This window comes from Protopterus annectens, chromosome 3.part0 (genome assembly GCF_019279795.1).
Source record: "Protopterus annectens isolate FY-2018-M chromosome 3.part0, PAN1.0, whole genome shotgun sequence".
Taxonomy (NCBI): domain Eukaryota; kingdom Metazoa; phylum Chordata; order Ceratodontiformes; family Protopteridae; genus Protopterus; species Protopterus annectens.
Window position 1 is genome coordinate 1,000,305,439 of NC_056731.1, and position 27,285 is coordinate 1,000,332,723.

Consider the following 27,285-nt stretch of genomic DNA (forward strand, 5'->3'; position numbering starts at 1 on the left):
GGTCTTTGTCCAAAGGTGCATCAATTAACTTTGAATTGACATGATCAAGTAGAGGTACTCCTTCAACCATGCATGTCTCCAAATAACAGATCCAGACACTGCTGCCCTGCTAGAGGCTTCTAGTGCATCATATCTGCAGTGTAAAGAATTCCTAGCCACTTGACAAGAGGAGTGCAATAAATCTGCTAACCCCTTAAAATTGGCACAGTTAGGAAAAGTAGAAATCTTTTGCTTTAATAGTTCCCAAGTGTGGTGTTGATATTTTAACATATGGAACTGACAGTTGAGAGCTCTGATGGCTAAGGTTGCAGAGGTGTATACCTTTTTACCCCATCAGTCCAGAGCTCTGGCCTCTTTATCAGAAGGAGTAGGGTTCTTTGCAGAACTAGCCCTGGCTCCATTGTGGCCCTGTGTAATGACCTCCGGGTCTGCAGCAGGATTTCTGTACAGGAATTTGTGGGTGTCTGGTAATCTGTAATTCCTGTCAGGGTTACTGGGAGCAGGAGGAAGGGCATCCGGGGCTAAACTGGATTAATGGAAAACCTCATCCATCATGTCTAAAACAGGGGGGATGGCAAGAGGTATGTGCTGAGGAAGGTCTAGAAATTCTCTTAGCCTTTTCTTGGACTGAGGGAAGTCCTGAGATTCCCATTAGAAATGCTCCCTGAGGGTATGGAGGGTTTCCCCCAAAGGAAAGGTCTTCTGGTGGGGAGGCAGAAGGGATGGACTCCTCTGCATCTGAATCCTCATAAGCAGTAAGAGGTTGCTGATCCTCTTCCAAGTCTGAATAATCTGATTCCTCAGAATCTTGCTTTGTCAATAATTCAGGAGAAGGGAGTCTTTTTCTTTTAGAAGAAGAGGCCCCACTGCCCCTGATAAGGGAAATAAGATCTTCCACCATCTTAAGCATCTGGGCCTGGGGTGGAGGGATGGGAGGAAGATGGTGGCTAGAGGAAGTTTTCCTGAGGGGTGGGCTGGCTTCTAGGCCTAAGAGAAGCCATCGGTCTGAGATTAGCGGTCGTCAGGTGAGAAGATGTCGGTTTCTGACTGGAATCAGTAGTGCAAAAGACATCATCAGAAGCTGGTACCTCCCTAGCGACTCTGGACCCAACTGAGGCAGACACAGCCAAAGGTTCTGAAGACAAATAAGATTTCTGCGGCATACCAGACTCTGAAAAGGTCTCGGTACAGGCCTGCATGGCAATCGCATTGGGCATCAGGGGCTGTGAAAGCACCTCACTGAATTCCAGAGTACTGATGACCTGTTTAGCGGAGGAGTCGTCTGAAGGTTTGGTCTTGTGAGGTCTGTCTCTATCCTTATCCTGCTGAAGGTTGACTAACCGATGCCATATGAGAAGATGGAGGAGGAAAATAGCTATCTACAAAAAGAGCACTCCGACGAACAGTTCACGCGTTAAAGAGGGCACAGAACCGACAGCGGGCTACATCGTGGTCTGGGCTTAAACAAGTAACACAGTGAGAATGGAAGTCTCAGTGTGGGATTTGCTTTCCACAGGCGATACAATTATTAACTTTTTCGGACTTCGGTTAGTGCAAGATAAAGAGATCCCCAACCGGGTACTTAGTTTTAGACATTTTCAGCTGTGATCCAAACTCTGAGGAGGCATGAGTAGAATCCTATGCCTGACTGTCATGGACAGATTCGCTGGATGGAGTCCTCTTGAAGAAGATCCTCTAAGACACATGGGATCAATTTATTTTGTTGTTTTTGGGAGATGGGAATGCCTAAGAAGGGTAGGATTTTTCAAATCTGAACAGTGCAGCTGTTTCTGATTAGCTGCAGTACCCATATGTCCTGGGTCATCTGCTCCCAAAGACTTGAAGAAAGAGGCAAACCTCCCTCCTAGGAAGGAAGGTGAGGTGGGGTTGGGCTGGGATTTTTGGGGGAAGCAGAGGTGCTGAGCATAGTCACAGCTGCTACCTAGGGGGGCTGGGTTGACAAGTCTGTGAATCTGGTTGGTCTGCCACTTTCTTTGATACCTAGGCCCTTTTCCTGTTTTGGGAGAAAGGGCCAAGGTTTTCTCGGCTAGTTTCTTTTGTATCTGGGATTAGGGGGAATGACAGAGTTCCTTTACTGACTTCATTTGTTTCTCTTTCTTGTTCAGTCTCTAGCATCTTCTCAGCTGAGGCCCAAAGAGAAACTCCTTGCCTAATGAGTCATTAAAGAGCTCAGCTATAACTTGGGAAGACAGAGTTATTGTCAACAGACATGTCTCCTTGTAATGGATCCCATAACAGCTGTCTTGCAAGATGTATCCAATGCATCACAGCCACATTTAAGTGAATGTCTCAACAGCTGGAGGCCTGCATCACACAACTCTTGGATGTTTCTCTGGTGGCTCTTATCTCGTATTCCATTTGCCTTAGCTTTTATTTGTTACAGGGCTGACTCAAAAAATTTGAATTTATGGGACTGGGAATTCAGTGCTCCCATGGCTGGAGTGACTGCAGTACACATTTTCTTGTCAAACCTGTCTATGACTCTACTCTCCTTATCATTTTGCAAGGGATTATTTGGCTGCAGGTCCAGGTGATCACTTGGTGGATTGCAGAGGCACCACAGTTGGGTTTACCAATGGATTCTTATACAGGTGCCTATGAGCCTCAGAACATTATACAGGTGATAAGGTTTTCTGAGGGCAGGGGGAAGGGAATCAGGCTGCAATGATATGTCAGCAAACACGTCATCCAAGACTTTGGGGACTAAAGGTATCACCAGGGTTCTACAGACTGCGAGGCTCAAGAGTTTTCTATAATTAGCTTAGGCCTGGGAGAATTCACAAGACTCCCGATTAAAGGATTCTTTCCTTCTATGAAGGGTATCCCCAAAACATAATTTACAGGGAGTGAAGCTGAAGACAAGGTGTTTTCTGAGTCAGAATCCAAATATGTTGAAGAAGCTACTCTGCACATAAGCAAGATTTTCTTCATTTTCTGATTCTGAGGAATCTGAATCTCCCTGTGGGGATGAGTTCCTTTTTTAATTTCCCAAAGGACCTAGCACAAGTTCCCCTTGCAGGACGGGTGGCCTGGACTTCCTGAAGCCCATGAAGTCATGCTCCATCCTGACAGGGTCCTGTTGAGAGACCTGTGCTGAGGAGATAGGTAATCCAGGCAGTAATGGCTGGAGCAAACCTTCCTGTCTTTTTTGTTTGGGTGTCTTGCCTATGGGAACAGATAAAACTGCCTCAGATCTTGAGTGGACAGTGGTGACCTCAATCCAGTTCCCAGATAATTCCTCCCAAACTATTACCAAGGGAATACTGCCCTCACTTTCAGTTATCAAAACCCTGACACTGGAAGCCATGGCCTGTTTAGTGGCAAAGGACCCAACTGATGCTTGTCTGGTGTTGGCAAATGAAGAGTAGGGCACTGTCATGGCAGTCTCAAAAGGGGACATGTCAGCAGACTTGGGCCTAACTGTTGCCAGACCAGGGGCCTGCAAAGGCACTTCATCTGATATAGCAGAAGCAGACAAAGAGATGTCGTCACTCCTCCATACATCCTTCTCCTTCAGCCATTTGTCTTTTTATTTTTTGTGATGACAGCCTGGGAATTTTTCGCTGTACCATGCAAAGGCTGTGCCCTGATTCTAAATGCACTTAGAAATATTTTAATAGTTTCGCTGCTAAATCTAGCACAAAAAGGAAATGTCATGCTGAGGCCCTAAAGAAAACAAGGAAAAGGAGTGGTCCTTGTGGGCGATTTGTTTCCCAGAACATATGCAATTACTGGCTTTTGTAAACATTAAACAACCAACATCAAAATACTATTAGGATAAAGAATGTTCCCTAATGGGGTTCTTAGCAGAATCTTCTGGTACTTCAAGCTGACAGACAGACCAACAGTGCTCACATACATGGCCTTGTGCATGGACTAACATGGCAAAAAAGAACTGCTGAAAGTCTTTAGTACTCAGGGTGACTGTGACTTCTGTGTGGCAAAAATATCAATAATTAATACCGCAACACTAACTACGATGAGCATCTATAAGTTCATTTCATGCACTGCCACAGACAACAAAATCATTAAAGAACAAAACAGCAAAGCAGTATGTCTCTTTCAGATCTAGTTATAGAAAAAGACACTAAGTGGTCAAGTACCTCCATCCTATGCAATTTAAACAGATTTACTTTCTACACTCATCGGTGGAGTTCAACACTAACTTCCTATGTAGGTTGTATTAATTAAGCGAACTGAATTTCAGTCTAAAATATAAACAGGTTGAAACATTCCCTATCAATTCATTGCCTACATTCCACATTTATGTACAGGTACATAGTGTGCATATCTGAAATGTTAATTTATTATGAGCTTCAGCTGAACTGCAGTAGTTCTTGGGGTGGGAGGAATCTCTTTCTTCTGGAACCACTTTCCTTTTTTAAGAGTATATTTGATTTATGCTGCTTTTTAAGTCTATCAACTGTGCAGAAAACATGCAGTCCTACAGAACACAATGTACTTTTTAAAATGTGCCCCTGAGAATACATAAATTGCTAGTGTCTCTCCAAAACTCACATGACCAACAGCTCAGTGGGGAACTATGAAATGATGCAAGTGTCCTGCCCTTTATGTGAATGAAAGTGAAATCACTGAGAAACTGCAAACAGCAAAGCAGGAAACGCAGCTGATACTCTGTTGCTTTGACATTTCCCATTTACCTGCAGAGATGTTTGATGAGACAGTTTATGGGCTAAACCAGTGTCAGCAACAGCCTTGTCAGGGAGAAATGGTTTGGGGGCCACAGCCCCTAACACACTACAGTGAAACAGGTGGAAGTACCATGATGTTTTTACATTCATATTTTTTATAGCATCCTTACAATGTAAAAAATAATTAAATAAAGGGGATGGACTGCCTAAGCTCCACATATCACTGCAGTATTTTATAACATTTACAGACATCAATATTTAAACAGACAAGCCCATTCCAGTTTTGTAGCAGCTTTTTTTCTGTGGAAACAATAACACTTGGATATGTTCATTCAGTTTTTCCAACCATAACAAATAAAAAAAAAAACAAAACAAAACTTAAAATCATGCTAACAAAATAGCAATTATTAAGAGTTAACATTTTCAGCCTTCATCTGAATTAAGGAAATTAACAGCACATCAGAAGCAAAAAAGAGCAAGCAAAGCAGGAAGTGGCAACAGACTCAATAAAGCAACAGGAGCAGTTGCATGCCGCAGCAAGACAAAAAAATGATTCCGCTAACCTTACCTTTGATATGTAAGACATCCTCTATAAATGAATATGTGAAGAGAAAGAGTGAAAGAAGACGTGTTATTGTGTGATCAAGAACAAAGCTTTAATACAGAATAATGAGTGAATAGATTAGTTTAAACATACATCTGTTAAAAAGGGGCTTTGCACGTAACTTGCACTAATGTTAGACCTCTGCTAATCATGCATTTCCTAGGATTTCATCATCATGCAAACCAGATTGTTAGTGCTTCAATATTAAAATGGAGGCTGGGATATCAACATAGAAAAAGAAAATGTTCAACAAAGTTATCTAAAGCATTTGCACTCATTTAAATACCTGCAGTGTCAATCACCTTCCCTAGACATTAATTTCACAAACAACATTGTTAACGTCAGATAATACACAAGGCAAGACACAATTGAATGCCTTTTTGAAATACAGGATTAATATGCACTTTAAGGACAATTATACATGTATAATTACAAAATCACTCATGACTCACTCTGCTCCTCTCCCACCAACTCAATAACCATCCTTATGCATCCCACCAACTCAATAACCATCCCTATGCATCCCCCACATATTCTATCAACTAAAATACTCAAACTAAATACATCCCTACAAGTTAACAAAATAACCCTCCCACCACATCTGTTACCGACTGCACCCAATCATAAAGTTTCCCTAAAATGCAAACTCTTTCACAAACTGATTAAACTAATAACCTCATGCACATCAAAACTTGCCCTCAGTGGAGACATCCACCCCAACCCTGGCCCCTCCATCTCCAACCCCACTTCTAATAATCAGACTAACAACCACAACATCTCCCAAATCCCAGCCAGTAGAAAACCAAATGACCTCCTTCTGCTAAGCCTAAGTATCAGAAGTATATGTACCCAAAGAATGGCGTACAGCAACAGTGGTCCCACTCCACAAAGGAGGTGCTTCTATGGACCCTGGAAACTACCGCCCCATAAGCTTGACAAGCCTGGTCTGTAAAGCTATGGAGAGGATCATTATGGACCTCATAAACAAAGACATTGGGGACCTACAATCATTGGATCCTATACAATTCGGCTTTGTTAAGGGCAGATCCTGCCTCTTGAACCTGGTCGACTTCTTTGAAACAGTCACCAAGGCCATTGATGAGGGTAAGGTAGTTCACACAGCCTACCTTGACCTTGCAAAAGCCTTCGACACAATACCCCACTCGGGCATCATAGACAAGCTCTCCAGCTTAAATATAAACCCCTATGTCATAAGATTGGTTGCAAACTGGCTCAAGGACAGAACCCCCAAGGTCAGAATTGCTGGAGCCATGTCAGACTCTAAACCAGTCACAAGTGGCATCCCACAGGGCTCGGTCCTGGGACCTTTCTTGTTCAGTATTTATTTTTCTGAGGTTCAGGCTAACATGGGAGGATTGTGGCTGACCAAGTTCGCAGATGACTGCAAACTGGGCGCCATAACTGATTCTCCAGCGGACACAAGCATCCTTCAAAAGGGTCTCATAGAAATGGAAAACTGGTGCCAGAGCCATGGCCTTAAACTAAACGCCAAAAAGTGTATAGTCATACCCTTTGGGAAAAACAAATTGCCCACAAATTACCACATAGGTGGTAATCCATTAAGTACGGAAGAAGTAATTAGGGACCTAGGGACCCAAGTTGACAGTAACCTCTCGTTTGACACTCACATTGCCAAAGTGGTTAGAAAGACCTTCTATATTGCCCACCTTATCATGAAGGGATTCACATCTAGATCGGGTGAGGTCATTGAGCCCCTTTACTCTTCCCTCATCAGGCCCATAATTGAGTACAATGCCCCATTTGGGATGTACCTTACCCGACACCTGAAGCAATTGGAAAGACCCCAAAAGTGCCTCACAAAGAGGATCAAGGGACTCAAACATATGCCATATGCTGCCCGGCTAAAGAAACTCCAGCTCTACTCAGTCGCATACCGCCTACTCAGAGGCGATCTATGCCTGACGTACAAGGCCATGTCCAACCCGGAGTTAATGGACATGCTCCACCTCAGAAAATCCAAATCCACCAGAGCTATGTGAGTGAGAGATTTGAACCTCAGCACAGAAATAAATAGGACATGCTGGAGGGACAGATTCATAACCCAGAGGCTCCCTTCACTCTGGAATAAAATCCCAGTCCATGTTAGGCAGAGCCCCTCACTGACTCTCTTCAAGAGAAATCTTGACGAGTGGATGGGAGATCATAGGTTTACCCCGGAGGTCACTTCTGTGTCACTGCTAGACAGAGGTACAATAAACTAAACCTTAAAATGGGCACAGTATACTCATTCCAAGGGGTGGCAAAAGCCAAACACACTCTGGCTAGGCTTATAAATGCCCTAGGGCAGATAGCCTAGTATGAACCTATGAACCTAAGAATAACCAACAAAGTCCATGAACTCCATGCCACCATAGAGTTGTAGTCCCCGGATATAATCATCCTGACAGAAACCTGGCTAAAACCTCACATTATCAGTGAGCAAATCCTCCCTAATGATTACAACATACTAAGACTAGACCGATTAAACAAGAAAGGAGGTGGTATAGCTATAATATTTAAACAGAATCTAAACATCCAGATTCTAAACTCATCAGCTCCCTAAATTGTCAATGAAGAAATAATATATACCAACCTGAAAATAAACCAAAATAAAACCATCAACATAATAGGATGCTACTTCCCACCTGGCCAAAATATCCCTCCACTAAAAAAACCTCCTCAGCTGGACTACCCACCATCTCCCTCAAGAGACCATAATTTTAGGTGACTTCAATATTGATTGGCAATCCTGTTGCGGCAACCATCCAACCCAGCATCTAAACCTTCATGGCTTCACCCAACTAGTCCACTCACCAACCAGAATAAATAAAAACTCCAACAAGCACACTACCCTGGATTGGATACTAGTCAGCAAGATTCCCCAGTCCTATATAGCAGGCTGCCTATCAGATAGCCTCAGTGATCATTCCCCAACATTCCTACTCAAAAAACACCTATACCAAGTTAAACCTTTCATCTACCGTCAAATACATAAAAACTACACTTTAACCCAATCACATTCATCTCATTCCTCAAAGAATGTAACTGGCATCCTCTAAATTACCTCAGCCTAGAAGACGCAGTCCAATTTTTCAATACTACCTTCCTAAGAATCCTAAATAACCATAAGACTTACCAGAACCAAAGCCCAACCCTCCCCATAGCTACAGAAAACCACTAGGTCAGAAATTAAAAACCGAGATAAAGCCTGGAAACACTGGCGCAAAACCAAAACCCGCTCAGCTACACAGAAATTCCTAGAACTACGCAATAGAGTCAAAAAGCTAATAAAGGAGGACAAAATCCAATACTACCAGTCTGCCCTCAACTCCTCCCAACACAACCCCAAACAATTCTGGACCTCCATAAACTCCATCCTCTACCCAGGTAAAATTAATACCCCTACACCTACACCTAATATTCCTTACTCCTCAGAAAATATTGCTACCTCATTCAACACACACTTCACACAAACCGTACTATCACTAGCTAGACAACACAACCCCCCTCCCCTACACCTCACACCTTCACCCAGTAATCTCCCCACACTCATCTCATTTTCTCCCATTCCGACCTCCAACATAAGAAAACTCTTAACTAAACTTAAACCCACAAAATTAGCAGTAGACAACCTCCCAAGTGAATTCCTACAAATTGCAGCTGACGTCTTAGCCTACCCAGTATCCATCTTGATTAACTGATCTCTATCAGAATGCTATGTCCCTACACTATGGAAAATATCACACATCACTCCCCTTCACAAAGGCAGCCCCTCCACAGATTTAACCAACTACCGCTCCACAGCATTTCTATCTCCACTCTCCAAAATACTAGAAAGATGCATTCACTCTCATATCGTCATATCTCAGACTGCCATTTCAACCAAACCATAGCACCACCACTACCTTACTCTCTTTTACTAACACTATCCTTCACCATAAAAACAATGGCCATCTCTCCTCTGTACTTTCCTAGACCTATATAAAGCATTTGACATGGTCCCACACAAACATCTCCTCTCTGTACTCAATAACCTATCCTTTTCTCACTCAGTCACCAAATGGTTTCAAAGTTACCTGTCTGACTGCCAGCAATCTGTTGTATGGCAAAATGACATATCTCTCCAACTACCTGTCTCTATTGGTGTTCCCCAAGGATCCATCCTTGGACCCCTACTCTTCTCTATTTTCACCAATAATCTAGCCTCTGCCACCAAACATGGCACACTCATACAATATGCAGATGACTCAACCATCATCTGCTCAGCCCAGTCCCTACCCGAACTGCAAAAGGTCACACGGGATGCCTTTTCCTCAGTTGAAACTTGGCTATCCGATGCCCAGTTAATACTCAACCCAAACTCCTCATCTTCAAACCCACCAAACATACTTAAAACAACTCTCACTTTAACATCACAGCAAAAGACAACACCACTATCCACCCAACAGATCACACCAAATTGCTAGTTGTTGAAATAGACAACAATCTAAAATTTGACATTCACGTATCCATAACCATAAACAAAGTCCACCAGAAACTAAGAGCCTTATACAGAAATAAGCAACTCCTCACCAAAGCAGCTAGGATTTCAGTTGCAAAATCGCACCTTATCTCGACGCTACTTTATGCCTCTACAATATATACCAACCTAAGGCAATGCGATCTAAATAAACTCGAGACCTGCTACAACAAAATCGCCAAATTCGCCACCGGGGCATCCTACCACAGTCACCACTGTCTCTCACTTACTGAACTAGGCTGGCTAGAACTCCCTCACCTCCTTCAATGGTATCAAACTCGCACTCGCCCACAAACTGGTTAACCACCCTCTAAAGGTCCCATCCCTCCAGTATCTACTCCAACCCTATCTCACCACCAGACCACTGCGATCCAGCAACAAAAATCAATTACAGGTTACTAGAGCCAATAACACTGCTGGAGAAGCACTATTCTCCAGCGCTATAGCCAAATTATGGAACACCCTCACCCCACAATAACCTCTCTACCATAATGCACCCACTTCAAAGCTTTACTTAAAGCGCACCTAAAAACATGCTGGCTATGCCCTTATAACTCTCCCCTCTAACTTCTCCCACTCCATCTACCCTCTACCTCTCTTCCACCCCACAAACTACCTTTGATTACAACAAGCTCTGATACTTCCATGCCTATCTACTTATTATATGGCAGTAACTTCTTATTGTAACAATTGTTAATATCTGCTATGACTTTGTGGCTAGAACAGATGCTAGTTATCTACTGAATGTACTATGTTCTTCATCTGTAACTATGTTTGTAATATTTTAATTGCTAGGATTCTTCATCTGTAACTATGTCTGTGATATTTTAATTTGTGGAGCTTTTCTCCCCGGGCCTCCATTGAAAATGGACCTGCGACCAGTCGGACATTCCCGGTCAACAAATGTAAATAAATACATAAATAATAAAATGCTGCAAGTTGACTGACTAATGACATGTTTTATCCAAGTCATTTTCCTATCAAAGAAGTCCTGATGAAATAAATATTTTGTCAAGGAATATATTTTCATAAAAAGTGAACTTATTTCAAAATTACAGAAATGATCTCTTGGAGATGTGCTATTTGGAGATAACAGACATTCATCAGTGGGGAAAATCCTGCATTTTACCCTCAGTTTCAGTCTAAGTTGGGTTGTTTACAAGCCATATAGAATTTCTAATTAATCACAATCATGCTATATTTTCTTAAAATAACTTGTTTAAAGTAATAAAAATTAAAAGCTTACAGTAAATAAGAATAGAAAAAGTGCAATTTATTTTGGAAAGGTCTCTGTTTATTTTCAACTGCTGTTGAATTAGTACAAGAATTTTTAATGTGCTTAAAAAAGCCTATCTACTAGGCATAAGTTGGTTCTCTTCAGCATTACATTTAAACATGAATGATTTTACAGCAATCAGAGGTGCATGATGACAGAACACAGTGCCTTATCCAGCAACTCTACTGATGTGCAATACTGTGTCTTTACTGAGGACCAACCTCTTAAAAAGAAACTAACAAACTTATCCAGTATGACAATATCGCACTTTAACAAATTAAATGCTCGGCTTCACAAGCTCTGGACAACAGTGCTATAATAATTCTGAAAAGGATAAACATTTTCTAGAAAGTGTTACTGATTCAGATTACAAATGTGCAAAACAAATATTCAAAATACATCCACCAGGATGGAGCAGAGCAAAAACACAGAGGTTAGACATTTGTAGTTGTAAATATTAATAACTGGCTAGAGTTATGATATGAAGTATTTGGTGAATTGTCTGAGATACAGCAAAATCAGGGTTCCTGTATATAAAACTGGGTTTTGACAGATGCAGGGGAGGCAAGACCTCCCTGGAAAAAAATTGTTTACTTATGAGTTTTGATTTGTTTTTCAAATGTATGTATGTATTACTGTGTGCAGCCCTGAGTAGTACCAATCACTTCAGATATATTTATGCCACACAGCCCTACAGCAGTTTATAGTTATCAACACTTTGTAATAAAAGTATGAGAAACTCGGAAAAGGAACACACAGTATTTTGGTTTGTTTACATATTTAAGTCAATATTAATGAAGGCAAGGTGTAATACATCTGACTTAAGGGAAACTATCACTCCTCTGACATTTCTATAGACGTCATCAGTCACAGTTCAAAACTAGAAAGGAGCAAGAGCTTTGGTACCATTTATAGGCAGTAGTCACTGTTTATGTCATCTTGGGGACAATTTTGATTATGCTATGTGGTAAGGTAGCCCACATGACAGACAGAATTATCTCATAAGTTTTGTTAATCTTCCATTTTCAAATATCCATTTTTCTGTTTAATATACAAATCAAAATATGGCAGGACTTTTAGAGTAGCCATTTGCTGCAATGTTCCTCATCTCACTGCATATATAAAACCATCCATTGTCTATAGGCATTAAATAAACTGTGCTGACACTATAATGGTTAAATACTATGCATATTATGTGATTGCTTATTATTATAATTATTTATGAATTTATTAACTGGGGATAGCACTGACCCTAACAGACCATTTGCAGGCAAACATTTGTACACAAAATACAAAAAATAACAACATAAGCAATTACAATTCAGCAAAGGACAGCTACAGAAATGTATACAACTGGAATTATTGTACACTTCAGATATATTGTAAGATGCAGTGTCCACAACATTTCCTCTTATCAATAAAATAAATTGCCCCCTGCTTCTTCCTGTTTTATACACATTTTTGTATTTATTTATCTTCCCATATAATTGGAAGTTCAGGACCACTGAATCTTGTGATTATTATGTCTTGACAGTTCCCACTTTAGGCTGTACCTTCCCTCTCAAGGAGTGCTAGGTCAGTCAAGCTTGGTGTGAATTTATGAATACACACCCACTTATCCAGGTCTCAGCTGAAGGAACATAGTATACTACATTGCTTATCTGCAAGAGACGTCTATTTTAGAGGTGAGGGATTCACCGAGTAACAAATATCCACCTTGGATTATTGATCTGATAAAGCAGGTTTAGATCCCTTGTTTTGGTATTTAGGTAGCTGTTTGATTTGTGAAAGTATAAGAGATCTTGGATTACTGGGTCCCCTAATTGCTCAAAATGCAAGAAATAGTTCTCCACTGAGAAGCCTATAAGATGCAATTATTAACCAAAGTCATTTCACAGCTTTATACTTCATTCTTATTTATACTGTTTTCAAAAAACATTTACAATCGCATTCAGACAATGCAAAAGGTCTCAAATAACCAATGTCTTGTTCATCAAATGTTCAGCCAAACATGTTTAATAAGGGATTTAATAGTGGGTCTATATTACGTGATCGAAGCTTTAGTTAGTCGAGTAACTAAAGCTGGATCACTAAATGTTGAAAATGCAAAACCATGAACGGCAGTTTCCATGCAGGGAAACAATGTATTGGCCATTACGCGGATTTTGCCCTTTCTACAATGTGGAGCAATCTCGGAGTTGGTATATTTAATTAGTGGGGGTATGGTGGGGCACAGCCCCCCACTTAAACTGTGTTTAATGCTTTTGTTTTTTTTTTTTTGTTGGGACTACGGCATTGTTTCCCTGTGTTGAAACTGCCATTCACGGTTTAGCATTTTCGATATTTAGTGATCGAGCTTTAGTTACTCGACTAACTAAAGCTTCAATCACGTAATATAGACACTTAATAGCTCCTTACTAATAAAATCTTCTTCATTAAACATAGCACTAAAATATTTTTTTTTGTTTTCCAAAACACTTTATAAAATATGTAGTTCAAACCCATGGTGCACCATCTCCATTAATTTGTTTCATAATTTACCTACCAAGATGTACAAGTTTCCCTTGTCACAGTCATTAGAGTCCTTCATTTTATATTTTTTATTCAACTGCTTTTCATCATTTATTTCTACTTTCTAGCTTCATTTTTTTAATTCTGCCATTCATCTTATTCTATCCTGTCCCTTGTTCCACTTATCTTTAAATATGCATCCATTTCAATCTTTCATAATTCTGTTAATCATTTTGCTTTCATGCCATAATAGTGTTATTCTCATCTGTACTTTTATACAGAAAAAAACCTTCTCATAATCACTTTCTCTGGACTTTGTTATATTCTGTCAAATAACTGACACTGTACATCATCTAATGTCAACTTTCATGTCATTTATTTTTACTTCCATAATCTCTGCACTGTCATTTTTCATTCCTTATTTCTTTTTGTTTACTGTTCTTTTTCAGGCTTCCATTTATTTTTCTTTCCATCACCATTAGTCCAGAGTTTGTTTGTTTAACCTCTGTAGTCATCCCCTAGAATTTTCTACTTTTTACTTTTAAAGTTTTGTAACTACTGCTTACCACGCTTAGCTTCTTTACTGTCACAATGTCATGTTTTTGGTTTTATGTCTCTTATACACACATACACAAATATCTATCTATCTATCTATCTATATATATATATATATATATATGTACACACATAAATATATACACATACACACAGACACATGAATTTTATTTTCCTACACTTTAACCTGTTTCAGCTTCTTCTAATTTTAGCACATTTCTACTACCATTTTCCTATTTTTCCAAATGTACTTTTAACACTAAAATCTCCTACGCCCCAGTTCTGCTTACATTTCACATTTATGGCTCAATTAGCTATTAAATGATCACATGTCCACACCAAACTCAGCTCTTGGGCTCCCCCATGAAATGCAATATACCAGTTTCTTTTCACAAAAGTAACACCAGGTGTATGTTGCAATGTTCATTTTCAAGATTCAGAAAAATATATACCCTTTCCACATTCCAGTAGGAATCGTATCAATCTAGGTATAATATTTATACCAAATGCTGACAAACTAGGGAAAAAAAAACTCCTAATGAGATGTGAAGTCCCACTCCTCCCAGACCCCCATGTGGGAGCAATCCCAGAACCCCCAAACTTACTTCAGGGTCATAGCGCAGGCAATAAAAAAAAGAAAACTCCACTGTTGCCAAAAGTTGTTTTTCTACGTTTTGTTCAGTCTAGTTAGGCATTCTCTGGAACTGCTGTAGACAACCGGACACACACCCCTCCAGTGCATAGATCCAGCATATCCATATAATCATCAGGGTAAGATTCAGGGTATTGAATTTCTTCAGTGTAATGACATTCTATGTTTTTCAATCATCTCATGTCTCATTGCAAAAAAAAAATACACATCTTGTAAGTGAATCATGGCAAAAGTAATTCTTTTTCTCAAAATCCAGAATTATACTGTTTATTCATTTTCAAAAAAAAAAATCACGCACTTCCTCATTTCTCAGCTATATCACTGTCCACGTCAGTCATATTTAGCCTCAGTGGTATCATTACATTATTCCAGAAGCTGTAATCTTCTTGGAAAGGGAAGTTATACATACCTTTTGCATAGCAAACATGAAATGCAGTCCTTTGCATGGGTTTATGAACTTCCCTATTTCCAGATCTTAATATAGCTGCAAAAAATACTGCTATATTAACCAAACAAAATGCATGTCTGCACAAGCAATACAACTTAGATCACAAGAAAAAGTATGTACAAGACTTCTTATAGAATATACCAGTCTATGTCACAAAACAAAAAAACAAAAAAAAAAATAAGCACGTCTCGGCAAATGGATATACTTTATTTGTTAAGTGCGTTTATCCTATATAAACTTAAAGCAGGACTTCATCAGAAAAAAATACTTTTCTGTGAAACCTGTGTTTAAATAATATCCTCATAAACAATTAATTAGGAAAAGACCATTTCATCAAATAAAATTTAAATTTCAAATCTTCACATAAGGAATCCCATTTGTAAAATACAGTAAAAATAATCAAGAAATATAAATAAAAAATATATATAAAATTGTTAGCCAGGTTAAAAAAAAAAAAAAGAGTCCATATTTTAATCCACCCTGATGAATATGAACATTTGGAATAGTCCTTAATTTCATAAAAATTTATATATGCAAAGCAGTCACCATTATATATAAAATAACTGTCTGAAGAATAACACCATTTACACAATTTCAAGTATATTCAAAGCTTAGTTGCTCTCATTTGGAGCACAGATTGGATAAAAACATATTTACTTAAACCTGGGGCGAGCTCTAGCTCATACAATTTCCAGTTTGTATATAGATGGCAGCCTCTATAAATTGCTCAGTGTCAAGGACTCACCTTCTAAAATGTAGGGACATTGATTACAGCTACCACATTTTGGCTTACCCTTAGACTTCTCACCCTTTCTAAATCTGAGTGATTCCTTTCTAAAATCGTTTTCAAATTACTTGCAGTCTTACAAAGTTGGGTTGTAGACCTATTGCATCCATAAATGTTGGACTGACTTTGAAAATGTTCCATTTATTTTTAATAATATTTTAACTTCCTTGCGCCTTCATCGTAATGCACCACATATGCCTTCTTAAAAAATGTCTCCATATTTTGTCCAATCTCATGGGGGGGTTATACATATTCCCTAAAAAGGGAGACATCTTTCCCACCACTATGCCAAAACATCATTCTTGATGTTACAAACAAAATGTCTTGGATGTCCACTGTCAATAAACATGTCCACTAATTTATCAAATTCACATAATAATATCTCTCCAAAGGAAACCATACAGGCTAGTCTAACAGAGCTGAAATAGAACTTTGGTAAAGTTAGTATGCATTACTGAATGTGGGTTTCCTATAGATGTTAGATCTGAAAACTACAGCAGTATGTGTTTACTAGAAGTCTGTAAATAGTTAGCTTGTAGCCTATTATAATTAAATAAAAATGTTAAAAATTCTGTCATTCCATTCAAAAAAGTGATGAAATCACTCCCATATTAATGAGTACCAGGTCCAGTATATTAAAACATCTAGTGGGTGCACCCATTATCTAGTCAAGGATGTTTGTGTTAATTAACTCCAGGAATCTTTGCATCTGCAAGTTTGAGTCAAAGTAGATTTCCTAGTCTATGGCAGGGTAGTTAAAATCCCCTATTAATAGGGTATTTGTTTGGATAGTCAGTGTCTCCAGTAGGTCCAAGTGTGGGCTATAGTTTTTTAGGGGTATGCACGGTGATTGCATGAGGATAATTTCCAGGGCATCATTCTGTTTAATCAAACTAAAGGTATATTTGTTATTAATGCAGATCGAGACTCTTCCACCTTCTAATCCCTGAGTTTGTTTATGGCGTAAATGTGTGGAAGGCACAGAAACCTTGCACTGCTGGAGTGCTTTCTACCAGATCATTAATGAAGACTAAAGGATACAGCTTAGATTCAGTTTAAGAAAGCCACGTATCCCATAAATGCATATTATTCTAAGTTCCCTGAAATAATCAAATTGATAAACAACAAATAAGTGCAAGTATAATTAGTGAATTAAAGTCTATACTCTTGTGAAAGTGTACTGTTGTTGTCAATCATGGTCTACAAAACAAAAGTCAGGAAATTTAAGATCTGTACCAGAGTGTCAGCTCATACATATAGTGTCATGTTCAACAGATTGACGGTCTAATGAACAAATGAAGACAACTAGCCAAACAGTGAAAAACTGCACAAGAAACGACTCCAGTAGAAGCTATAAAGATTGTTATATTGTAATTCTAGAATACAGGAATACTCCACTCCATGGGCACTGACTCTCACTGGATCAAATGTAATCAGGCAGAAGGATAAAATAACTCCTGAAAATTATCTCAAAGAAAAAGAAATGTTACTGGTAAACCAGCATAGTCAGGAATGCTGTTATGATAGAATGCAAAAAAATACCGCATTACAAGTTGAAGTGTGAATATGCAATACCCTCCAAAAATCAAAGCTTGAAGTAATTTGCAAAACAGCACATCCAAGATCCTTTGTTGTCAACAGGGAAAAATTGCAAGTGTGTGCAAAAAGATCCATATACATTTGGACAAGACAAATACAATAAATTCAGTCAGACTCAGAGCCTATGCTGTTACAAGGAAATGAACACTGTAAAAATATCAGCCTAAAGCTACAAAGATTTCTCCTTAGGTTATATTTCCAAGTAAAGCAACAATGCAGACAGAAATGTTTCAAATGTAGTGCTAAGCCTAATGTCACATGATCAATATAATATGCTACCTCATATATTATAATTTTAAAAGACTTGGATATTAGATATCGAGGATATATCTTTAACACTACTAGGCTAGCTATAGGAAACCTCCATATCATATAGTAAACCCTTCTGCCAGGAACAGGATCATGGGGCTTAAATTGTACCCCCTGCTGTTGTTAAATAACGTGATGGATGGATGAATGGCTGGGGTCGAATCCAAATGCTGCTGCAAAATTATATAAATCAAGATTATACAGCATAAATCTGTCCCACATGCATGCAAAGGTTGACTGGCTTTACGAACTTAAGCAAAAAACATGTAACAGCCTGGGTTGTGACTGGCACCTGCCATATCCAAACAAGCTTTACACCACCAGCTGCAAAAAGGGGCTAGAATCACTGACTCCCCAGGATTCATCCTGGTCTCAGACCAGTGTATTACAGTAGTCTTACTAAAATTAACTCAGACTTCATCGAACCATTTTCTCATATACACACACACTCACAATGTTTCCCCAGATAGGCTACCGAGACCTCAAAATTTGACAGTACTCCCATTTCTTTATTCAAAGTGTATACTTCTCCCGTCATCAGATTACTAATCTGGTACTAAGATCTTAGCTACTGAACAGTCTCACAAAGAGCCAGCCAACATCAAAATAATAGTAGCTTTTAGCAAGGCAGTCTTCCTACAAAGCCTAAGAATATCACTAGTAACACCAATACTGTAAGGATACCCTTTATTAATACAATAAGGCATCAGCCACAAGCTTTTACTAATGAATAAGTGAAAACTCTACTTTTAAAAATATGTATTTGTACATGCACAGTGTTGCATTTACATCTGGAAAAGAAAAGAAAAATTATTGCATTGATGACAGAAAAAAAAATCTCTAATGCATCTCTTGTAGACATTGCTGATTGCTGTCATGAAACATCAAAGTTCAACAAGTCTGTGAGGCAGAAATCATTGTTTTAACTGCCTTACAAATTAGAATTCACAAAATCGAAATATAAGAGTCCCATACAAAAAGTAAGAAGTGGACAGCAGCATTTGTGGTCCAGTATATTCCACACAGAGGTTAGACTGATTTCAAATACAAATACAATATATCTTTCCTATTAAAACCAGCTGCTACAATGCACAGACAGATCCATTCCATACTAAGGTATTTCATCTTTTCAAGGAAACAGTAAATCTCATATTAAAGTATCCAGTTCTATATTATTACTACAAGAAACCAGTTATAAAATTTTACATATCTAATAAAATATACAACTATTTACATTTATAAATCTAAGAAAAAATATCATCGCCTTACATCACGTTCTAGATGTTTCAGGAATAACACACATATATCGCTTGTAGGATATACTACATCTACAGTGTTTCCTTGTCTTGTTAATTTTGCATACTGACATTAACATGTTCATGTTTAAAGCACTCTGGGAGAACTTGAGAATAAATAAATGAATGAATGGTAAAAGCAAGCGATTGCATGCCAGGGATGTAAATGATCCCAATAGAGTATTACATGTACTTCATCACCATGCACCACATTACTAATGCATGCTAACCCTAACTCACCCATCTACTTCTCTCCCCCTGCACAACCTTACTAATTGTGCTAACCCTAACACTTCACCTGACACTAACCCTCACTTTACCTCAGAGCCCCCCTTCCAGTAAATTACAACTACACATGACAGCTTGGACAAAGACAAACAAAACACTAATCTATCCCCTTACCTAAGCTTTATTCTAACCCTAATCTGCAAACACTTAAAAACAGCATTAAAGCTATCCCTCCCACTAATCCTTACTCTAACCCTAACTCCTCCCACCTAATGCTTACTCTAACCCTAACTACTCCTACCTGACCTTTACTCTAACCCTAACTTCTCCTACGTAATCCTTACTTTAACTCACAAATACTTGCACAAGACTGAACCTATACACTTATCTAGTCCTTACTCCAACCCTAACCAGCAAACACTTCTACACACACACACACACACACACACACACACACACACACACACCAAAATGTTCAACATATCGGAAAGCTTTGGTATAAACATAGCCATCTCACATCTATGTTTTGAAATCCACCTTCCCCCAATGTATATTTGCAGCTCACAGTTGAATACTGTAAATACTACATACCTGGAATACCCTCAACAAATCAGATCATTAATCATCTAAAGGGAACATGCAGGTTTCTCCTTAGCTAGAAAATGTACTCTGTGATCTAATGATAGAAAATCATCACTATACATGGTGTGTCCATGGGTGCTCACAGGAAATACTTTGGGGTATTTAAACTATTCCATGATGCTGAAAATTAAAGTGATTTATATGAGCTACAAATAGCGATAAAATCAAACAGCTTATTTTAGTTAATTTCATCAATTGAGTTTTAAGTTATCTATAGAAAATTATTAAATGCTGTGGGAAAAGTCTGGGGCCACCAAGCACCCAACAGGAATGGGGTTTTAAATGGTGAGCACTACATTTTAGAACATCTTACCAACCTTTTCATCCATGTATGTGATGTACCCTTTGACACATAACAGAAATAAGCAGCTGCAGGGATGGTAGTGAAACCGTAACTATAACAGATAAAGGCCCAAATTACAGAATAATTCAGGACTTTGATTAAGCAGTATTTTTATCTCTCTCTACATGTCTTATTATGAAAACAACATTAGCTATGCTGCTAGGTGTCTCCCTGACACACTAAGCGATCACTTCCCTACCTTCTTGATTAGAAAAATTCCCACAATTCCTGTAACATTACATTTCGCAACATTCACAGTAAAAAGCACTTCACTCCTACTTTCTTTCATACTTCAACAATATGACTGGATACCTCTAAAATCTCTTCAACTGCACCGTGCAGTACAGTACTTCAATAGTGCTTTCCTACAAATACTTAATGATCTTGCCCCAATTAGAAAAATAAGTACCAAATCCAAACAGCTACCCTGGCTGTCAAAATACACAATTCTTCTACTAAAACTTTCTGAATAATAGATGCAAAGTCTAATTACCTACCAACAACTTTGAAATCAAGCTTAAAAAAATAATTAAAGACGACAAAAAAAAAATATTTCCAAACAAGTCAGCTAAAATACCAGAAAAACCCCAAAAGGTTCTGGCAAACAATCAACCTCCTTCTCAACCCAGGAAAATCCACTACCCCAGCCCCAACTCTGACTAACCAAAACGAGTGCATAGCCACTCAATTTAACTCCCACTTTAACTCAATAACCTCTCTACTAAACAGAACCCCTAATACACCTCTGTCCATACCTCAAATCTTCAACAACAATTCTACCCTCCTCTATCTCAATCAAACCTATCCTTACAAATTATGTCAAAAATCTCCTTTCTAAATTAAAACCTTGTACACTAGCTGCAGACCAGCTACCTGATGACTTTCTACAACTAGCTGCTACTTCCATTGCTTACCCTGTATCGATTCTCATTAATCGTTCTATCGCTGAACAGTATGTACCGCTCCTCTGGAAAATATCAGACATCATTCCATTACATAAAGGCAGTCCCTCTATTGATGTATCCAACTACAGACCCATAGCCATTCTGTCTCCAGTTGCCAAAATTTTAGAAAAATGTATGCCCAAATAGATCTTAGACCATTTCTTGTAAAATAATCTATCTAATACACAACATGGTATTGCCATTGTTCTCTGATTTTAGATACTATGTTAAAGAACTTGCATTTAAACTTCCTATTGTTTTATTTTATGCATTCTTCACATACTAATTGTCATATATTCAAGTGTTCAATTGTAAAATTATGAAATCTACCTTGGAGCTTTTCTCTCCAGGTCTCCACAAAAAACGGGCTTCTGGCCCAGTCGGACACTACCCGGTTATCAAATGCAAATAAATAAATAAAATATCAATACTGAAGACTTTTCTGGACACAAAACAAAATCCAACGTTTCCAATGAAATTAATTTAACAGTTTTGTGACACTGCCGTGCCCCTTGGAAAAAAAGTTTGATTAAACTGTATACCAACAGAGTTTTTTTAATGGAATGACAATTAAACCCATGTGCTTGCACTGTGTGTTACTACCTAAAAAGCTAGACCATGTAATGTGAAACATAATAATGTGACAGTTCTTCTTGTTAACTGTCAGAGTTTAACTGACTTCAAGATGTGTTCTTTTTTCCTTTTTCCAGTCCATTCCACCTCAAGGAGTAGCACATGCAAATACCTGCTTTCTGGTACTGATTCACGCAGCTATTGCTACCCCTCATTCCTTGTGTTATTGCACCCACATGCACATTTCTAACATGATCGATGCCCAAAGCGCAGATAGATTTCCCGGCCACATTCTCTTAGCAATGCTATTCCGAGCACACAGCTGTGCTAAGACAAAAAGATGGTCTTGCTGTAACTTCTAGCAACACACAGTTAAAATAGACAAAACTGAACAAACAGAATTAACAGCAAAGGCTTATATAGCACTCAGCCTTAAATGAAGCCAGCAGGTAAATAGATCTTTCAATCCAGATACCAAGATGTTTAAAATGCATGAGCATTTTCAAGTAAACTATTACTCAGTCTAAAGTTTGTGCTGGACTAAGCTGGTTGTCTGTCTCAGTCAAAAACTGTATATTACATGTGTGCCTCAATGTCCTCCATACTTTCTCCAGTGCTCCACTTTGTCACTTAATTGCAAAGTAGTCCGGGAGATGTAGTGTTAACTGTAAGAAATAACAATCCGGACTGCTACTTCTACAAAGCACTTTCTCAGTTTGAGTAGTGGCATCAGGCTTATGATGATGTAGAATATTCCATGATAGCTATCCATGTCTTCTTTCACATCTACTCTATTCTAGTCTTGATAGTTTGTGGTGGGTTTGTTCAAGTTGGTGGGTGGGAAAGAACTGAGCTGTAAACCAGTAAACTTCAATGAACTATAGAAGCCAAGGATATAAATGAATGCCTTCTCCATGGTACATGTAGTACTAATGAAAAACTATAACATGGCTTTCCACAAGTGGGCAAGTGCCCCCCTTGTCCACACATGGTCGCTCATATGTACCCCACTGAACATTTTGATGAATGGTATTAATGTAATTACAGCATGTGTTTTAGTTAATATTTCCATTTCATCACTTATCTTTGTCCAGTCCTTGATACAGTCATGTATGACATATCTGTATCCTATATATCAATATAAACATTTTTAATGTTTCAGTGATTTGATGCAGTCATAACGGCAAACTCAAACACTCACAAAGGTTATCTGGGACTCCATGCAAAACTGATGGTATCAAACACTTTTCCACCACAGTAACTAACTCACCTACTCTTGAATGTTGCCAAAAATGTACACTGCCTAATCTCAAATGGAAGGGTATCTAAACATGTTGTACATTATTTTAAAGCCAACATTAGAAAGATCAACAGACAAGTTTTTCTAAATGTCTCTTACATGGACCACTGAATTCAGACTCAGTGAGGCAGCCAATGTTTCATGTTTTATGATGGCTCCTCTGAACAGCATGTATTTGACAGAAAGTAATTTTATAGAGTTCAACCTTCCCTTGTAAGATAGGTGGTTCACTTCAGACATTTGTCCCATGTAAGTTTTGTGTATTCATTCCAGCTTTTTAGAGTTGTAGAGCTATATAAAGACAGACCTGTCCACAGTTCTTAGAGCTGTAAAGAGTAATCGACATACCTTAATCTCTACTATGGATATAGTGCAAGATGATTCGCATGGTTGTATAGCAATGTCTTAAGGTACCCATCAAATGGGTTTCAAACTTAGGCCAGTCATCAATTACTATACCTAGTTCTTTACAGACTCACTTTCTGAGAGCCTTTGTTTTTTAGCTGCTATTACAGTTGATATAAATTAAAAGCAGTTGCTCCCATGAAGAGATAACTGTACACATTTCTGTAACTTATCCCTATGACATATTGCATCCTTACACGATGCTGCTCATTTCTTCAGCATCTTAAGTGCATGATTTCGTATTTTCCTGGACAACTGTGTAAACAATTTCTCAGTTCTAAATACTTCTGCTTTGATGTAAAATTTTTCTGGAGGGAAAGTTGGATATGTCACTCTTCCAATTAAATCCAGTTCATCACTCCATTTCTCTGAACGTGAAATCATTAATTTTACATGCCCTTTACAATTGGTGTCAATGTACAAAATCATCTGTAATCTTTTCTTCTGATATAGTTTTCTTATTACTATCCAGTTACCCAACACTGAAATGTGGTGCTTTCTAGTGTTTCTACAAAAAATAATTAGTAAATGGATAGCCATGCCCACTACATCGCCATATGACAACAAATTGCAGAAATCTCCAACTAGCCTCCCCAGATTGCTCCTCTTGCTATGCTACCTCTGTTTACATATATTCTTACACCCATAATATATAAACCATTTGAAAATCACTTGCATTTTCTTTTTTAAACACGTTTATTAAATCCCATTTTTGACAGTGACATAGGTACATATACATTAACAGAAAACAAGCCATAGTAATATTTTCATACACTAGACAAATATTTTGCTTTTAACAATCATTCACTCAGATATTTCACAAATTGTTTGATTCTAACCTTCCCTTAAATCTCACTCCTTCTCCTCCTGAATATTATGTTGCATGCATTGCTCCCACAAATTTTATTTCTATGTAATCTCTTTCCCTTTCTAAAGATCCCATATTCACTCCAAAGTGAAGAAAATTACATTGTATATAGTTGTTCTTGGAACCTTTCTTGATTACGGCATGTGGGTAATTGCTGTTACTAGCTCCAAAGTGAAGAACATTACATTTTATAGAGTTGAAAAATGCTCTATTGCTGTTTTTTTTCCCCAATTATACAAAGAATCTATGTAGTTTAGCAAATATCTTTAACTGTTAATATTTCTAGGAACTTCTTCTACTTTAGCATTATCTGCATATCTGTTTGTCTGTATATCTTTACCACCTGTAAAAGAGGTCATAAAACAGACCAAAAGAAAATGGTCATAGGACAAACCCCTGTGAAACTCAAGTATTTATTAACCTGTCCTACAAGACTCTGTTCTTGACGTCTAACCTTAGGTCTCCTATTTCCAAGCCAGTCCTGACCCCATTTAATCATGTACTTGTTGAAGTCCAATGCAACCACAACCTTAAGAATTGTGTCATGTGGCACGGAATCATAGGCTTTAGAAAGATCAAAATGCATCTACAAGCAAAGTAAATTCATTTGAGGCTATATTAACATATAATTCCAGAAAGTTGCTCAAACAAGATCACTCTGGTACCAGACCATGTTGAGGGGTCTGCAAATGTTGTTACATATAGTGAACAAAGACAAAATGACTCTCCCAAAAAGCCTTACCTAATTAACTAGTTAGGTGTATAGGGCCTATAATCATTTAATTCTCATAATTTACCTCACTTAGGAATGGGAATAACTAAACATTCCTTCCATATTTCTTGTAACAAGTTAGTTACACAGGAAACCAACACCTTGGCATTTCTTGACAAAAATATCTGGACCTGAGGCAACATACGGTCTTATTCTTGATATAGCTGCCCGAACTTCTCCATCAATGGTCAGTTATAAATAAATCATAGCAATATTTATATCCAAAAAAAAGGTTATTGACCCAGCTGGGTTAGGAGAAAATTTACAGCTGAAAATGTCAGCAAATTTAGATAGATCAGTAATAATTATACTGTCCATACCCAAACATACACAATTGGACTTTACCTTCTTGTATTCTGTTTCTCATTCATAAAAAGCTCTATTGATGTTTATCATACTGATCACTGCTGCAGTATCCTCCGCTATATGGGTTATACCCGGCAAAGGACATAACTGCTGGCCAGTTTCCAAAGACAGCACCTTTCATGAGCCAACACAGTCAGGCAACTTGAGCTGAACAGACTAAAAGGCAAGTTGAGTGCACTGAAGGCTACATTCCACTGAGGCTTTCAAGGATTAGTGTCCAGCTTGCACTTTCCTTTGCTTGGCAGATAAGTTCACTTTCGGGAGAAAAACGTCCATTTTTTTTTTTTTTATTCTGTTGATGTTTTGTTACTTTTTCTTCAGGAAAGGTATTTTAAAGCTAGGACTGTTGTATTTTAATGGACTGCTCAGACTGCAACTTACTTTTAAATGGATTACTCTTTTTTTTCTGTTGAGTTTCAAATCTGTATAAAGTAATGGAAAACTTTTTCTGAGTAGAAATTGTGTTTATTTTACTTTTGTGACACTGGCATAGTGTTTTAAAGTGCTTTCTACTGTGCTTTTATGCCAAAAAAGTAACTTTTGTGAACTGGTAATGTTTACCCGTAATGGTTACTTCTCTTCTTCTACTGTGCTTTTATGCCAAAAAAGTAACTTTTGTGAACTGGTAAATGTTTACCTGTAATGGTTACTTCTCTTCTCCAGGGAAGAGGCACCATTTTTGGCTTAACCAAGGAAAAGACTTCCGGTTCCATGGTCAGTCCTTCTTCCAGCCAGAAAAAGGAAAAAAATAAGCAACCAGCCTTTGTCACCACAGCAGGTTAGCAATTTGTCCCAGCTCCAGGTGGCTGACCCTGCTGGGGTCATTTGCTGTATCTCATACCATTCACCTTTCACCCCAGATCCTGCTGGTGTAGCACCTACAGCCACTTGTGTCAGAATGCTGTGCCCATCCCTGTGGTAGCCGCTGCTCCCATTAGTAGCATGGTTGGCCCCATTTTTCCTGTCAAGAAGAAACTGAAAACCAAGAATGTATCTACTTCTCCTAAATTTTCTTTGGATAGGGTATGTTTACTGGGTCTGTTTCAATGTTTAATTCAGGCTACTGATCCTTCTTATAACATAGCTACTGGTAAAAGAAAGGGGGATTCCTGTTTTCCTGAAGAGATTAAAAATTTAGAAACTGAACAGTAAGATGCAGGGACAGACTCAGGGTTTTATCATCTGGTTTGAAATTCAGACTCGGAAGAGAGTTGTTACAGACGGATTTTTCCAGAACCTACACCCATTCCTCCTGTTCTCTCTGCTTTAGAGGGTGTGTATTGCGGCCTGCAGTTTTCCTGGTAATCGGTCATATGTTCCTAAAAAGACAGACAGAGTGTATAAAGTTTTTCTATCTTTTAATTTTTTATACACTATTCCCAAACCTGGCCCAGCCGCTACAGCTTTAGTTGATTCAACTGTTGCTAAACACTTAGTTAATTCCAATCCTACTCATTCTGACAAAGATAGGAAAAATTACTGATATCTGTATGGGGAAAGGTCTATACTTCTGTAACTTTGATTTTCAGAATTTTGAATTGTTAGGCTCATGTCAAAGTTTGTTCTGACAACTTGAGCAAGTATGCAGAATGTTT

The 27,285-nt window shown here is 38.3% G+C and overlaps 1 protein-coding gene across 5 annotated transcripts in view; it reads right to left on the reverse strand.

Annotated features, from left to right (window-relative positions):
* ARHGEF6 (Rac/Cdc42 guanine nucleotide exchange factor 6) overlaps nucleotides 1–27,285 on the reverse strand; it is a 1,746,213-nt gene that overhangs the window by 133,105 nt on the left and 1,585,823 nt on the right. For 3 of the 5 annotated variants that reach the window (XM_044065303.1, XM_044065304.1, XM_044065301.1), the window contains one exon: nucleotides 5,242–5,262. The exons of the other annotated variants lie outside the window; for them this stretch is intronic. In XM_044065303.1, the coding sequence (XP_043921238.1) occupies nucleotides 5,242–5,262 (21 nt within the window). The remainder of the gene's footprint in view (nucleotides 1–5,241; nucleotides 5,263–27,285) is intronic. 5 annotated transcript variants of the gene reach the window in all.